The 14,815-nt window shown below is 54.4% G+C and overlaps 1 protein-coding gene across 1 annotated transcript in view; it reads left to right on the top strand.

Moving 5' to 3' along the window:
* Window positions 1-5,031: 5,031 nt before the first annotated feature.
* The window catches only part of PRIMA1 (proline rich membrane anchor 1), a 14,027-nt gene continuing 4,243 nt past the window's right edge, over window positions 5,032-14,815 (top strand). The window contains exons 1-2 of the mRNA XM_019642514.1: window positions 5,032-5,218; window positions 5,342-5,471. Of these exons, the coding sequence (XP_019498059.1) occupies window positions 5,113-5,218; window positions 5,342-5,471 (236 nt within the window). The 5' untranslated portion in view covers window positions 5,032-5,112. The remainder of the gene's footprint in view (window positions 5,219-5,341; window positions 5,472-14,815) is intronic.

Genomic DNA, 14,815 nt, shown 5'->3' with positions numbered 1-14,815 from the left:
CCAGCAGCCTGTGACACTTCCTCCCCGCTCCCCCCCAGCCTCTTGCCTTGCTAGCCCAGGCCAACCCAGAGAGGACTTTGCATAGGCTGACAACCTTTTTCCCCCATCCTGTAGGGCTCAGCCTAAATATCACCTCCTCCAAGTGGCTTCCCCAGTGCCCAGGGTCACTCTGCAGTGGGCAGCCGAGAGGTGTCTACTGCGTGCCAGCCTGTGGAGGAGGTTCTGTTGCTTTCCCCCAATTTCCAGTGGAAGGAACTGAGATTAAATCTAAAAGAGTAAATGATTTCCCCAAGGTCAGGATCTGGAATTTAACTCCAGGTTCTTCTAATTCAAAGCCAGTGTGGATAATCACTGCGCTCAGCCGGGGGCGGTACCCCAGGGAGGAGGGGCCGGGTGACCATTATCACAGGGCAAAGCCAGTGCAAGCCTGGAGTCAGGGAGAGAGGGGTAGGGGTGAGAGGACGGGCACGTGGAGAGGGCGTTGGAGGGCGCAGACACAGGATTTGGCTGCTGCTGGCCTGGCTGTGGAGCAAAGGGAATGTGGACCCCCAGGCTGGGGCCCAAGCTGGGAGGAGGGCAGGGCGGGGAGGCGATAGGTAGCTCACTGTCAGATGCTTCCGACACAGAGGGTGGGGGTCTGAGGGGTGCTGCACACATGGCATAGTTGCTGAGAAGTGGCTGAGGGCAGAGAGGAAGTTTGGAGGTCACTGGAGCAGCAGTGAGAATAGGACCAGGGGCCCTGGGCCATGGCTGTGAAGCCCAGCGAGGTGTCCAGCCTTGTCTGCCACACAGTTCAGGCCCCTCTGGGGGCCCTGAGACAGTCCTGGTAGCACACTCGTTCCATCTTCTGCTAGGATCTCCATGGGCCAACAGTTTCTGTCTACAGTGAATGAGAGCCCAGACGCTCCGCTGACTGGAGCAGGAAGGGACTTCTGGGCTGGGTTTGGGAGGCAGCCTGTAACTTCCAGAAGGACCTCGGGAGGGTTGGTAATGAGCAAGACCCAAAGCAGGCCAAGCACAGCCTTGCCTCCCTGGCACTCTGCTCACCACCCCCCAGCCCTGGGCTGGAGGCAGGAAACCCCATTCAGCCTGCTGTGTCCTCAACCTGCTTCTGTCCTGCAGAGTGGAAAGGGGGGTGCCCCTTGCTTCTGGAGAAGGCACCCACCCCCCCACACACACACATACCCAGGAGCTCTGCATGTCTTCTGCCTACTGGGCAGCCAGGGGCTTCCTGCTGTGGGAACCTCTGGTCTGAGGGAGGAATCAGGAAGACTTATGAAAGAGGGGGGGTCTCTGTGTTGCACCCACAAGCTGAGCCTATCGGCAGGTTCCTATCGGCAGACAAGGGGTGCCCCCCCCCAAGCTGAGATACAGATGCTCGCTGTTTTCATCTGGACCAATTCCAAAGGAGGCAACTTCTTTCTCTCTAGAACTGGGGCTCATTCCAGAGGTTTGCACAAGTGCCACGTCTGATCCCGTGTCTGTGGTTACAAGGTCCTGCCACACACCTGGGCACCTTCGGGGTAGGAAACAAGTGAAAGGCCTCACACCCGAAGCCGGCCGTGTGGGAGGGTGGACGCCTGGCACAGGTCTCCCCATGGATGCCCTGTGCCCGTGAATGGGTGGCACTGGGCCTGAGTCGGCCCCTTGTGTTGGCAGACAATGGGCTCTGTGTGGGGGTGGGGAGACAGGGAGGAGGCCAAGGGCCCGCCCCACCCCCCTTCTCCTTCTTAGTGGACTTTGGTGCTGGGGACACCGAGGCAGTGACAGAGGAAGGGCCCTCAACCCACAAAGGAACCACTGAGAACCCATGTCCTCATCGTACTTGGGGGCAGCACGTAAAGCGGCGCTGAGAGACGTGGGGACCAGGGCCTGTCCTCCCCTCCCCTGAGCCTCAGGGTCCTGCTCTGTCCACAGGGTCTATGAAACAGGCTCTGCCACTCACAGGTGTTTCAGCAGAGCTCCTGGACCTCTCCCTGTCCTCACGAGCTAGATAATATCCGCAGGGGTTTCAGGTGAGCCAGCTGAGACAGAGTGGGCGCAAACATACTCGGCAGTGCCCCTCTGTGCCCCTCGGTGCCTCGTCAGCCGGCAGCGTGTGCTCTGCGTCCAGTGTGTGCACTCTTCCCAGATACCGGACAGCTTCAAACCCTTCACGTGGCCCGGAGGGAGTGGGACCAAAAGGGACCCCACACACCCTAAGAGCCAACTGTGCCATGAGACTGTCCCTTGGAGCGGGGCTGTGGGATCACCTTGGCCTCTGTCCCCAGTGCCCAGCACAGTGCCTGAGATGCAATGATGGTGAGTACCAGGCAGTGTCACGAAGCCCGGGCTGGCTTCTGACTTCAGTGTCCTGCAGCCAAGGCTGAATGTGTCCTCTGTGGTTGGGAATCACGTTCACGGACATTGTCCCCTTGAAGGAGACTGATCCCTACAGCTCAGGAGCCCTAGACCAGCCCACGCTGGGCTGAACTGTCAGTGGCTGCGACCTGCCTGCTGGGCTGAGAGCTGTGCTCCCAGGGTAACCGCTGCAGGTGGCAGGCATCTCCTCACCCAGCCGTGATTAAGGCCAATTAAGTACGCGGCCAGTTCATCTCCTGGGGATCAGCCAGGAAACCATTCAGGCATCCTGGGCATGAGTCACCAAAGACTTTGAAAGGTAGGAGAGACATCTAATGATGCCCCAGAGGCCCACTGCACACCCGCGGTGTCACCAGCGGTGTCTGGCACTCAGGCTACACTCAAGAAACGGGGAGCCATGTGAGCGAGTGCTGGCCTTTCAAGGTGGCCACACACAAGGTCAGGAGGCTGAGCCAGGGATAAATCGGTAGCTTCCATCTCACAATGGATAAGCGATGTTCAAACAAAGCACATGGCTATCGCTCCCCTCAGCGCTGCTGCAAGATATCTTGCAAAACGGAGCTGCTTTCCTTTGATTCATATTGCTGTTCCTTTGATTCATTCATCCCTGACTGTTCCCTCCTGTCAGTCAAACATCTCCTGTGCACAGCCGGCTCTGACTAGGAGACGGAAGTGGCAGGCCCCTGGCTGTGTGGCCTCAGTCTCCCCACTTACAAAAGTGGGGTACAAATGGGCTCTGTGCCATTGAGACTAGCAGTGTGCCTTGGAGTCAGTGCTTAACAAATGATGGTTGCTACGCCTGGTACCTTCAAGAACGCTGCCTGAGGAATCGAGGGGAAGGATTTCGTGTTTGATGTTTCACACACACACACACACACACACACACACACAACACTGAAGAATCTCACCATGTGGAAAATGAATATCTTTTAGGATCTCCTTTCCCTTATTTTGGAGTTCATTCCTATTTTGAATTCTATATTCTACATCTTTTCAATGTTGGGGTTTCTAAAGGCTGGATCTCACAGCCATGTGGTTTGGTGACATCCGTGTCCCAGCCATTTCTCCGGAAGCATTTCTGAATCTGCTTGGTCTCTCTGATGAGCTGAGGTCCACCCCTGGGGACCTTGCACTTGCTAATGGGGTTTTAACACCTGTTCTCTGGGAAGCACACAATGGCTTCCTGAATCTCCTAATGCAGCCACAGATGACACCAGGTTGATAATGCTACAGTAACCTGTAACCACCCCCTTTCTGGCTTTCCTTGTCCCCAGCAGGAATACAGGAGTACAAGAGTATATGCACTTGGAAAAAACAGCATGGCAGTTCTCCAGAAAGAGTCATACACACGCCATAGGACCCAGTGAGCCCACCCCTAGATGTCTCTCAAGAGAAGTACAAAAACGCATTTATGCCAAGACATGTGCGTGAATGTTTAGAAGCTTTACTCACGAAAGTCAAAACCCGGACACAGCCTAGTTATCCGTCAACAGGTGGACAGATAAACAAATTGTGGTATATTCATCTAATGAATGCTACTCAGCCATAAAAAGGGAGGAGATGTTGAAACATGCAACAACATGGATGAATCTCAAAAGCACTTTGCCAAATAAAGGAAGCAAAGAAAAAACACACACTGCAGAATTCCATTTATGTGAATGTCAAGATCAAGCAGATGTAATCTATGATTTTAGAGGGCAGAATAAGTGGTTGCCTCCAGGGTGGGGATTGACCAGAAGGAGGCCCAAGGAAACACCCTGGGGTGATGGAACTCTTCTGTGGCAATAGAGGCGTGGCTTACACTAGTGCAAGCATTTGTCAGAGCCAATCAGACTGCACACTTAAGATGGGTGCGTTTCACTATATGTGAATTACACCTTGATAATTATAACAACAGCGACAATAATAATAATAATGAAGCTATCCAGAGTATCTTTTAGGAAATCATTCACTTTTTCCCCACATACTGTTGTACCCCTCAAGGTATCTATTTTTAAGTGGGCGCAGGGTCTAGGGCATAGTTTTGATACTTTTGCATGTATTCACGTGTCTTGAAGACCTGCCCTAAGCTAGTCGTGTCTGCATATCCATCCATCTTTCCATCCACCCATCCAACCATCCATCCATCCCACACCAACAGCCCCTCTCTCTTGCCCTCCCTCTTTCTCCCTTTTCTTTCTTCCCCTCCCCCTTCTCTCCCTCCCTCCTTCTCTCTTTTCCTGTGTCCCTCCAGCTGTGTCCAAGTCTTCTGGGGCCTCTGGGATGGGGCTATGTGATGTTTGCTTTTCTCAGAGAAGAGTGAATGGCTTCGTTGTGAGCCTTCTCTACACCTGCGCTTATTCACCCCACACAGCCTGTGCCAAGGGGGAGGACAGGTTCACCCCAAGGACCCCAGGGCTTGAATCATGACAAAGGGGTCCTGGAACACCCAGTGTCAGACGCTTTGTCAATGACGGACTCTTCCAAATTTTGGCCACCCCGTGCAAGCTGAGATGGCGGCAGTTACCCACCACATGGGCCAAATCCAAGAAGGGAGACAGCTTGCCCCTCAAGAAATTAGCTTAAGAACTGCTGTTGAAACCTCCCTTTCTCTCCTTTCTCTTGCAGTGTCCCCGTGAGCCCTGCTCCCCACCCCCACCTGCAGAGGAAGCAGATTTAATGCCTCAACTGAGAGAATGAGATGTTCTGTTATTTTTCATGGGAAATTAAACCTGACCCTGCTGTCAGTTAGCTCATGCCAAGGAAGGATGGATGGCCCGTGGCACGGCGCTTAACCCCTGCTTGGAGCACGCCGCCTGGCTGGGGGCCAGCCATGATGTCACCTGCTGCCGGAGTGGGGGTGGGGACAGCAGGACAGGTCAGAGAGCCTTCATCTAGGCAATGGATGGCCACCGTTGGTGTCACCCACGATTGTCCATCTCTGATGCCGGCCAGCACCTGCTCATCCAGGGGAGACTCAGGCTGCTCCTGTCTCTTTCAGCTCCCAACTCTACCTCGTGCCCTGCTGAGGAAAGCTGGTGGTCAGGGATGGTGATCATCATCGCGGTATGTTGTGCCTCCCTGGTGTTTCTCACTGTGCTTGTCATCATTTGCTACAAAGCCATAAAAAGGTGAGTGCCCACTGGCTCTGAGCCCTGAGGGGACCCCAGCTGGGCTTGGGGCTCCTCTGCCCACCCCCATTGTGTGTTTTTTTTATTATAAAAATTATTAAGCATAGAAGCAGCCGAGAGGATGTGCCATGGACGTCCATCTACCGTCACCCTGATTCAACAGTTATCAAGATTTGGCTAATATTTGCTATAGCTCTTCAACTTTTCCTCTTAGCTTTTTCTTTGCTGCAATATTTTAAAGTTGCTCACAGACATTATACCGTCATCATTTTTAGGGAATTCAGTTCAGCAAGCATTTGATGAGCACCAATTATATGTCAGGCCCAGTGTAGTATAAAGCGACCCTACCTGTGAGTCGTAGGCCCCCCACTGGGCGCTCACTCAAGGCCTAGGAGGATGGACATAATCTGTGCAGGCCAGGTGATGGAGTCACTGGAGGGAGGCGCTATGCTAGTTTGGAGTGGGGACTGGGTTTTGGAGTCAGATCTAAATTCAGGCTCCAGTTCGAGCTGTGTGACCAGGAGGAAATCACATGACCTCTCTGGCCCTCCGTGTCCCTATCTGTAAAATGAGAGAAAAGAATAGCAACCTTATACTGTTCTGAGGAGTGGTGAGGTGCCTGCTGTAAACAGTATACACAATATGTGTACTGTATACAGGAAGTGCTCACTAAGGACTGCACAGCTTGTTGTTGCAATAGTTGCAGACAGAGGAAGAAGGATGACAGAGGAGGGAGCAATGCTTCTCTTGGGAGAAGAGAGAGGTTGAGATGCTTCAGAGAAGGTTTGCAGTGATTGTGACACCTAAGTTGGGTTTTGAAGGATGAATAGGAGTGTTCCAGTAAAGTCATGAATGATCCAAACAGCAAACTATCTTGCAGTACCATTCGCTGTCATTTCTGTAACTACCATGTCTTTTTGCCTTTCAAAAGAGGTTACGAGGCACCATCCCCTAGCCGAGTTGGTATTTGCTGCACAGTGTGGCTATTGCTGGAGTCTGAGGAGGTTTGGGCTGTGTCCTGGACCCTAAGTATGGCCGAGTAGGCCATGGTGTGGATGGCGCCCCCTGGAGTTATAACATAACAGCTCCAGCCAGGTCCCTTGATTTCCAGTGTTCTCAAGCCTCCAAAAAATGGCCTCCCTAGCACAGGGACCTTGGGGGAAGATAGAGTTAAGAGACAAAGAGAAATACTGCAAAACACTAAAGGATAATAGGGATTGTTCTTAATATTTCTAAGAAAGTTTTTAAAAAATTCCTTAAGGCCCAAAGTTAGAGTATCTACATTAAGAACAGTCACAACACCTAAAATACTCATATTAAACTGTACCCTTTTAATTGGCTGTGCTATGTGATTTCAGTTTAGTAATTCAAAAGCATAAAGAGTAAAATATCAAGTTAAAGTCTTAAATAAGTGCATGGTCAGGCACGCAGGGTGAGGGGACACGTCAAGCCCACGGCCTGGGAGTGTCCTGGGGACTGGGCCGAAGAGGCAAGACATGGTGGGACGGGGGTGCGGGTGCAGGACCCAGGTGCTGCACCTCCACGAGGGACAGGCCATGCCCTGCGACCTGCCACCCAGCCAGAGCCCTTTCTGCCCCAACACTCATGCTGCAAAGCAATCTCCAAAAACAGGAATAAACAAACAAATAAATAACGGGAATAACCTCAGCCAAGCCCTGGGCTCATTTCTTCACCAACATTGTCTCAGTTCATCTCACCTCATCTTTTCCCAATCAGCTCCATTTTACAGATGAGGATACTGAGGTTCACAAGGGTTCAGGGAGCTGTCCATGGTGGCACAACCAGGGAGCATTGGAGTCAGAATTTGCACCTGCGATTCCAAAGCCCAGCCCTGCCCACAGCTCCGTATCAGTTACTGATGAGTTCCACTCTGGTACTGAGCTGAGAACAGACCTCACCCTTCCTGTCTGCCCTTCCTCAGGGTTGCCTGGGGAGGGGGTGTGGTGGGCTGTGTCTGTGCCCTCGGAGGTCAGAAGGACAAACAGCCAGAAAGGTCCCAAGACCCTATAATTCAGGAGCAGACCTGGCCTTGGAAATCAAGGCGGATGTGCTGGAGTCTCCCAGGGGACACACCAGTCCAATTCCCAAGTGTTTTGTGGGCACCTACTGTGTGTACAGGCTCTGTGAGTACAGAGACAGGTAAGACCCAGGCTGTGCCCACGGGCTGCCCACCTGATGGCAGGGCCGTGGGAGCAGATGTGTGAATGGTCTTTGATGAGGCGGGTGGCAGAGGCAGGTGGCGACGAGGCTGTGGGAGGAGCCTGTTGTGGGCACCCTGAGAGAGTCACTGTCAGCCCTGATCAGGCTGGTACTACATTTGAGCTGAGAGCCACTGCAACGGGAGGAGGATTTTAAGAATCAGAGCAGGGAAGGCATTCCTGGCAAGGGCACCCATGTGAGCAAAAGCACCAGGGCGCCAGGTGGACCCTGTGACGTGGGCTATCAGGCTGGAGGGCGCCATGAGCGAGACAGGGGAGGCGTGTGTCCCACCAGGCTGAGCAGCCTGCCTGGGACTCAGTGCTCTGGGAGGCATGGTAGGGTTTTGAGGGAGGGTGTGCAGGACCCCCCTGGGTACTACCAAAAAGTGGGGCACTAGTCCCCTCAACAACGCCCCCCCCCACTTCCCCTTCCCCTCAAAGACAGGCAGAGCATCTTTTTATAATAATAAGTTAAGGCTCTTCCTAAAGACACGGTCAATTCTGTCTCCCTGTCTGCCCCAAACTTCTGCAGAACTGCCTGCTTCAACAAGAGGAGGACAAAGGGAGCATATTTGGAGAACAAACTCCCATTAATATGTCTGACTGGCCGTGTCAGCCAGCTGGGGCATGCTGGACTTAGCTTCAGAGGGGCCGGGGGTCTCCCAGGAAGGCGTGTGGGGCGCCACCCTCCCCTCCCCTCCGAACAGCCAGAGGGGCCTCCTGTCGGCCCTCTGTCCCCTTCCACAGGTTCTGAGCTCTGTCCCAGGGTCTGTTAGGGGCCTGGAAAGACATACCTCAGGTGGCTCAGTGGATCCCTTCCAGGGATGTGGCCCGGCTTCCTCCAGGGGTGTGGACAGGGCTCCCTCAAGAGTCGGGGGAGGGGAGGCTCCCTCCCAGAGGGTGAGTAGGCCTTCTGCCAGGAGTTTGGGTGTGGACCCCTTCCTCCTGGGGTGTGGGCTGGTGCAGGGAGCCAGGAGAGCTGTTGAAGCACTCCACAACTAGCAGCAGTGGGAGCGGTTAGCCCCATAGGACCAGAGCAAGGGAAGGTGTCACGGGAACCTAGAGAGAGAGAGACTCTCCGGAGGGGCCCATCTGCAGCTGTGGTTCATCTGCCAGAGATGCAGCCCCAAAGAGGGAAGAGAGGGGGAAGACATGCCCCACCCCCTCTCCAGGTTCTCCCGCCTCCCGAGGGTGACTTCCGTTGGCAAACCCAAGAAACTGGGGAGCCCAGGAGGTGCAGTCTCAGGCATCCATGCCTGGGAGCACAGGGTGGATGGGGGTGTAAATGGAGATGGCATCACAGTCCCTTTTCTGCCTCAGCACCGTGATCTGCCTCCTGCTCTGGGCAAGACCTGGGGACCAGGGAATAAGACTCAGCCCTCTGCCCAAGACCCTCATAATCCAGAAAGTGCATCCTCAGGACAAATGTTCAATGCTAACCGTCAAATGGAGGCAGAAACAGAGCCCAGCACTCCGAGAACCCACCTGGAGGGAGGCTGAGCAGAGAGGAGGAGTTCCACCTGCTGTAGGAGAGCCAGTGTCCCTCCCTGCTCCCAGGGCTGACCTCTGCCGGGGGCTGTAAGAGACAGCACCGTGCAAGCCAGCTGTCTGTGCATTCGTCTCCAGGGTAAATGAAGGATTTCTTGCTCATGGCCAATTCTTTTTGGTTAATAATTTATCTGAAACATGCCTTTTTCTATCAGGAAACAAAAGCATTTCATGTCACCGTGAAACCATTAAAAAAAAAAAGTCAGTGATTAAACACTGCCTTTTTTTTAAAACTCTCACCACCTGGAGTCCTAGGGGAAGAGCCCGGAGTCCTAGGGGAGGGATCTAGCGATCTTTGTGAACGGCCCAAACACAGCTTTACAGAGCCAGATTGCTGGGGGGATGGTTCTAAAATCAGCTGGGGTAGGAAGGAGGCGATTCTGGAGAGGCCAGCTTGGTTTGGCATCTGGAGTGTGGGCTTGGGGACCACAGCCCTTTGCAGGGATGGGAGGGAGACTAAGGAGCAGATGGGCGCTGACCTTGGTGGGAGGGGCTCTAATCGGCACTTCCCACACACACTCAGTGACCCAAACTGCATCCCGTGACTCAACAACTGTTCCCAAAGTCCCAACTCTGTGCTGGGCGATAGGGTGCTCAGGGGGCTCCAGAGTTTGGGGAGCCCAAAGGAGGGGTGCCTCACCCAGACCTGGGGCCCGAGAGGTTTCTTGGGAGAGAGGAGATGTTAACCAGGCCAGGGAGCTGAGAAGGGGTGTTGCTCGTAGTAAGACCAGCGTGTACAATGGCCCCAAGTCCCCTGTCAACGACCCCAAACTGCAGAGGGTTCCCAGCCATGGAAGCCCACGCAGTTGGCGTGTCAGTGGCCTCGTTGCCATGAGCTTGCTGTGAACGGCGTCTTCATCCACAGCCCCGGGAGGCACAGGCCCAGAGCCCTCGGGCGTTCTGTACCCTCGTGCCCCCACCCACGCTTCCTGCCCCCCCTAAACCTGTCATGCAGATGTCATCAGGCAGCCGAGAGGTGTTTCAAGAACCCAGGACTGGGAGTCAAGACCCCTGAGTTCAGCTGCCAGCCCCCGCCCAGCTCAGTGAGTGTCGCCGCCATCCCTAGGCCTGCGCTCCTCATCTGTAAAATGAGGCTCCCCCAAGTCTCCGCCCAGCTCCCTGAGTCTTTGCTTCCTGTCCTGAGATGGCAGGGGGGCCACTGCCACTGGGTCCATCCTCTGCTCAGACATGAATGCTGACCGAAGTCCTTGGCTGGGCCTGGTGCTGGAACGATGCTTAGCATGGGCCTTCAGTGGGGGTGCTTCAGTCACAGGCCCTGCCCTCAAGACACACACCCTGGGGGGCGGTGAAGTGGGTGTTAATCAGACACCCTTCCCCCAAGGACCATGTATTACAACGGGAAAGGAGTAGCTGAAGGGAAAACCAGGACTCTGTGAGCCGAGACACCAAAGAACGCCTGGTCCAGGGTGGTATGTGCACCTCAAACAAGCACTAACCAGTGCCGATCATCCAGATGACGCCCCAAGGCTCAGGGCGCCCGCTGCCCGGGGAGGAGGGCCAGGCCTCTGACCCCAGGGGGGGAGGAGGAAGCCCTGCGGCCTGTGGACACGACAGGGTGAAGCCACCAGCCACTCCCTTCATGCAGATAAAAGCCCTGTGTGTGGAGAGACGATGCCCACCCCCACCCCACAAACCCCTTCCCTTGAGCCACCCCCACACTCCAAGCACAGGGAGAGCCCCTTGCCTCCGCTGGCCTTCCGTGGCACCAGTCCATCACCTGCTGCCATCCATTTGCCATTAAGCCACTTGAAAGCCATTTCCCTCAGATTTACGAAGTATTGGCTAAAAGACCAATAAAAGGCTGCAGGACAGTTTGGCCGGTCCTGCAGACCATTAATTGCAGGCAATAAGCAAGCGTGCTGCTCCCAGGGAGTGAGCCCTGGGTGCCTGAGCATGCGCACGGCTGCAGGGCTCTGGTGGCATCAGCCTTTCATGGTGGAGCCACTTGCAGTACAGCAGGCACTTTCAAATCCCCAAGTCTCTCTGATGGTGGCTTGGAACCCATTGACTGTCCCAGGGCTGCACAGCGAGCGACTGCTGGTTCACAGATATTTACTGAGCACCTACTGTGTGCTGGGAACTAGACAAGGCGCCAGGGATGCAGAGACAAATCACTGAACCCCTGCCCACTCCCACCCCATCACCCTATCGCACTCCCACCAGTGGAGAAAGCTGATTACACACACACACACACACACACACACACACCAGCAAATTAATACATGAGAGGTTTTTAAAAACTATGAGGGCCATGAAGAGGGAGAAAACTCAGCGTATTGGGGGAAAGAAAAAGAAGAGCGTGGAAGAGGAGTTGCTTCGCCCACCCAAAGCATCAGGAGTGCTTATGGTTAGAAAGTATGGTTAGGGCTTAGTCCATCCATTACCGCCTTTTCATGCAGCAGACCCTCCCGTAGGGCGCAGGAGACAGGAAGGGAGCGAGCCAGGCAGCCCTCGCCTCTCAGGCTCCTCGGAGCTGCGCTTTGTCTCCTGCATGCCCAGCAGAGCAGCTGGCTGAGGGTGGGACCTGTCACGTCATTGCCAGCAGGGCCCAAGAGGGGCACCTGGGTCCTGGCCCTCCCTGCCCAGGCCAGACGTGGCTGTGGAGGCAGCTTCTGCAGAGGTCCGTGACTGCTGGCGTTTGTGGCTGGAGCTGTCAGCACAGCACTCCAAGCCGAGAACGTGGAGTGCCTGCGGCTTGCCTGGGGCGGGATCCTGGACGTGTCCGGGGAGAAGCTCACTGCCCTTTCTCTTGGTTTTAGGAACCATGCCCTGTAGGGCGCCGTTTGTAGCCATCTCTGCCTACACCAGGGTGGAAATGCCTTTCTTTGGTTCATTGGGACCGGCTCTGGCTGGGTCCTAGCAAGTCTCTCTAGGATTTGTGGAGCCCCGCGGGGAGCGCATTAGGTAGGAAGTCTGTGCAGACTGAAGAAAGATGGCTGCTGCCGGCCAACAGGAGCAGCTTCCCACTGACACCTTTCCAACAGCCATCCTGAGAGCTAACAAACACTTACAGAGTGCTTACTGGATGCCAGAGGCTCCTGTAAGTGCTTGACGCACATTAACGTATTAATATTTAATCCTCCCAACAAGCCTATGAAACGGACATCATTCTTGTGCCCGTTTTATAGACCAGGAAACTGAGGCATAGAAAGGTTAAGTGGCTTGCCCAAGGTCACACAGCTAGAAAGTGGTAGAACCAGGGTTCACGGAGCCATGACATCTGCTTCCCAGCACTTCCGGAGCGTCACCCTGAAGTAACATGCTCGGTGAAAGGACAGAGTGTGGTGTGGGAGGTACAGCCGTCTTCTGCTCTAGGAACAACTCCAGTGACCACTGGGCCCCACTGAGTCCCAGAAAGCCTTCAGGAGCGGGTCAGGCAGCATCTGAGTGAGCAGAGTGGTTGGGGCTGAGCTCCCAGTGGAGGAGGGTGAGCAGACCAAGTCCACTTCTTAGGGGAGCCCTCGGCAGCCACCCTCTCCCCTCGCTATGCCCCAACTCTGGAATAATCCTGTGGGGGCGCTGTGCCAGCCAAAGGCGCCGTCTTTGCTGGGTGGAGCCCCTGCCCAGACGCCCTCTGTCCTTTCCAGCCTGGGAAGATGGCTGAGTCATTGAGAAGGCCCTGGGGCTGAGCCTCCTTGCTCTGTCCTCAGTGTCCCCTCAGCCAGGCTTGTTTCCTGCCAGGCCCTCTGAGCCACCGTTTTCCTCAAGGCCCCAGGAATACGAAGGCATGTCCTAGCCAGCAGCCTGGCTGTAGAAATCTCCCCGTTTTCTCCATGCAGAAGAAACTTGCTGATGTCCTACCTCATCTAAAAAGGGCAGAAACTCTGTGCCTCCAGGCTTTGCCCGACCCCCTTCTGCATCTCTTCGTTACCCACCCTCCAAGGCCCTTAGGCCTCCTCTCCCCTGACCGAAACCTGTTACAGTAGATTTTTCAGACCTAGCCCAAGACTGAATATTTATTAGGGAGAAAAATAGTGTGGGTTTGGGCCCAGAGATGTTTGTCTGTTAATATTTTCTAGAATCCTGGAAGAAAATGCACGCACACCCTCCCCCTACCCCCCAGTTTTCCAGGCCATGCAAACTCACTGAGCCTGAGACCAAGCCCACCCAGCCAAGTCAGAGCTGCTTAATGCCCTTGGAAAGGGTTGGCAGGATGGCAGGAGGGATGAAGGGGACAGAGGGGAAAAGGCCCAGGGCAGAGGTCGGTTCAGAGTCTTTCATTTCCACAAGCCGTCATAAACAAGGCAACTCATCTGAGCCCTACAAACCCGGGGATTCCAGAAAGCATCTGTGGGCATCTACATAAATGGGGTTCTCGGACGCCAGAACATGGGATGTGCTGGGTTACAGCAAAATGGGGAGGCTTCTTGGAGGCCTTTTGGAAACTTCTGGGAATTCCGGGAGGAATGGAGGAAGGCCTCCCCAAGCTGATTGGACCCATTTGGGGAGGAATGCCTGCTGGAATGCTGATTTAAAGGGAAGATGCCTGGACCAGGTCGTGGGAGTACCTAGTAGATGGTGGTCCAGGCCCCACCATAAATCAGCTGGGGGTCCTTGGGCAAGTCACAGCTCCCCCTACGCCTCAGTTTCCCCATAAAATGAAACTCTTAACTCCAGGCCTAGCTTCTTCAGGGGACCATTGTAAGCTGGGACAGGAAAATCTGTGGCTGAGAGTGCTTTGCATAAAGGATGACACACCATGGGAGGAAGCATTGGTTCACATCTTGCATTTCTAGAAGAAGCCACCATGTCTGGGCCTGGCACCCAGACTGAGCGCACTTGGATTTCTTCATGTGTTTTGTGAGCTGCTTCTGCTGCAGGAGAAAAGGGAAGAGTTAGCAGATTTGATCTTGGGTGTTGTCTGGGCAGGCCTAAAAATCCCACCCCATGAAACTACTGATAACCACCCCCCAGGCCCTCCATGCCTAAACTAATTCACATAGGGCTTTATCCCATCCACATCAAACTAGTCACCAAGTAGTACCAGTCCTCACGCTGGGTTTGGAGAGGCTCTGAGGACATTTGAGAAGACAGAAGCAATCAATCCTTGGGCTTTTGATGACTGTAAACATCTAATTTAGACAACAAAGGCCAGTTGAGGCTTAGCCCCAGCATTACTGGGGACACAGGAGGTGTCTGAGCCACAGCCCCATGGGCCTCAGATCCATCCAAGAGACAGCAGAATTGTGGCATGGGATTGGGCTACACAGTGTGTGTGACTAGCTCAGGAGGCTGTAGCCACTGAGGCCTAGGGCTGGGGGCTGGAGCCCTCCTGTGCCACTCACGAGAGGAGGTGGGAATTGAGCCAGACCAGAAAGTACTACTGCAAATTCAGTATCTCAGCAAGTGAGTAAGAGCCTTCTCAAAGCCTCCCTCCCAGCCTTTTGACTCCCTGTGTGCATAGGAGGAATGGATCTTGGGGTCAAATGGCCTCTGAATGAGCTTCAAATGGCTCAACCTGAAGTGTTTGAGAACTACTAGTGCACACTCATTTAGTTTGGACATTCACCACCATCATCACCACCACCATCATCACCATCTCCACCATCATCACCA

Source organism: Hipposideros armiger, unplaced genomic scaffold (genome assembly GCF_001890085.2).
Source record: "Hipposideros armiger isolate ML-2016 unplaced genomic scaffold, ASM189008v1 scaffold_69, whole genome shotgun sequence".
NCBI lineage: Eukaryota > Metazoa > Chordata > Mammalia > Chiroptera > Hipposideridae > Hipposideros > Hipposideros armiger.
This window is presented reverse-complemented; position numbering and strand designations above follow the sequence as displayed.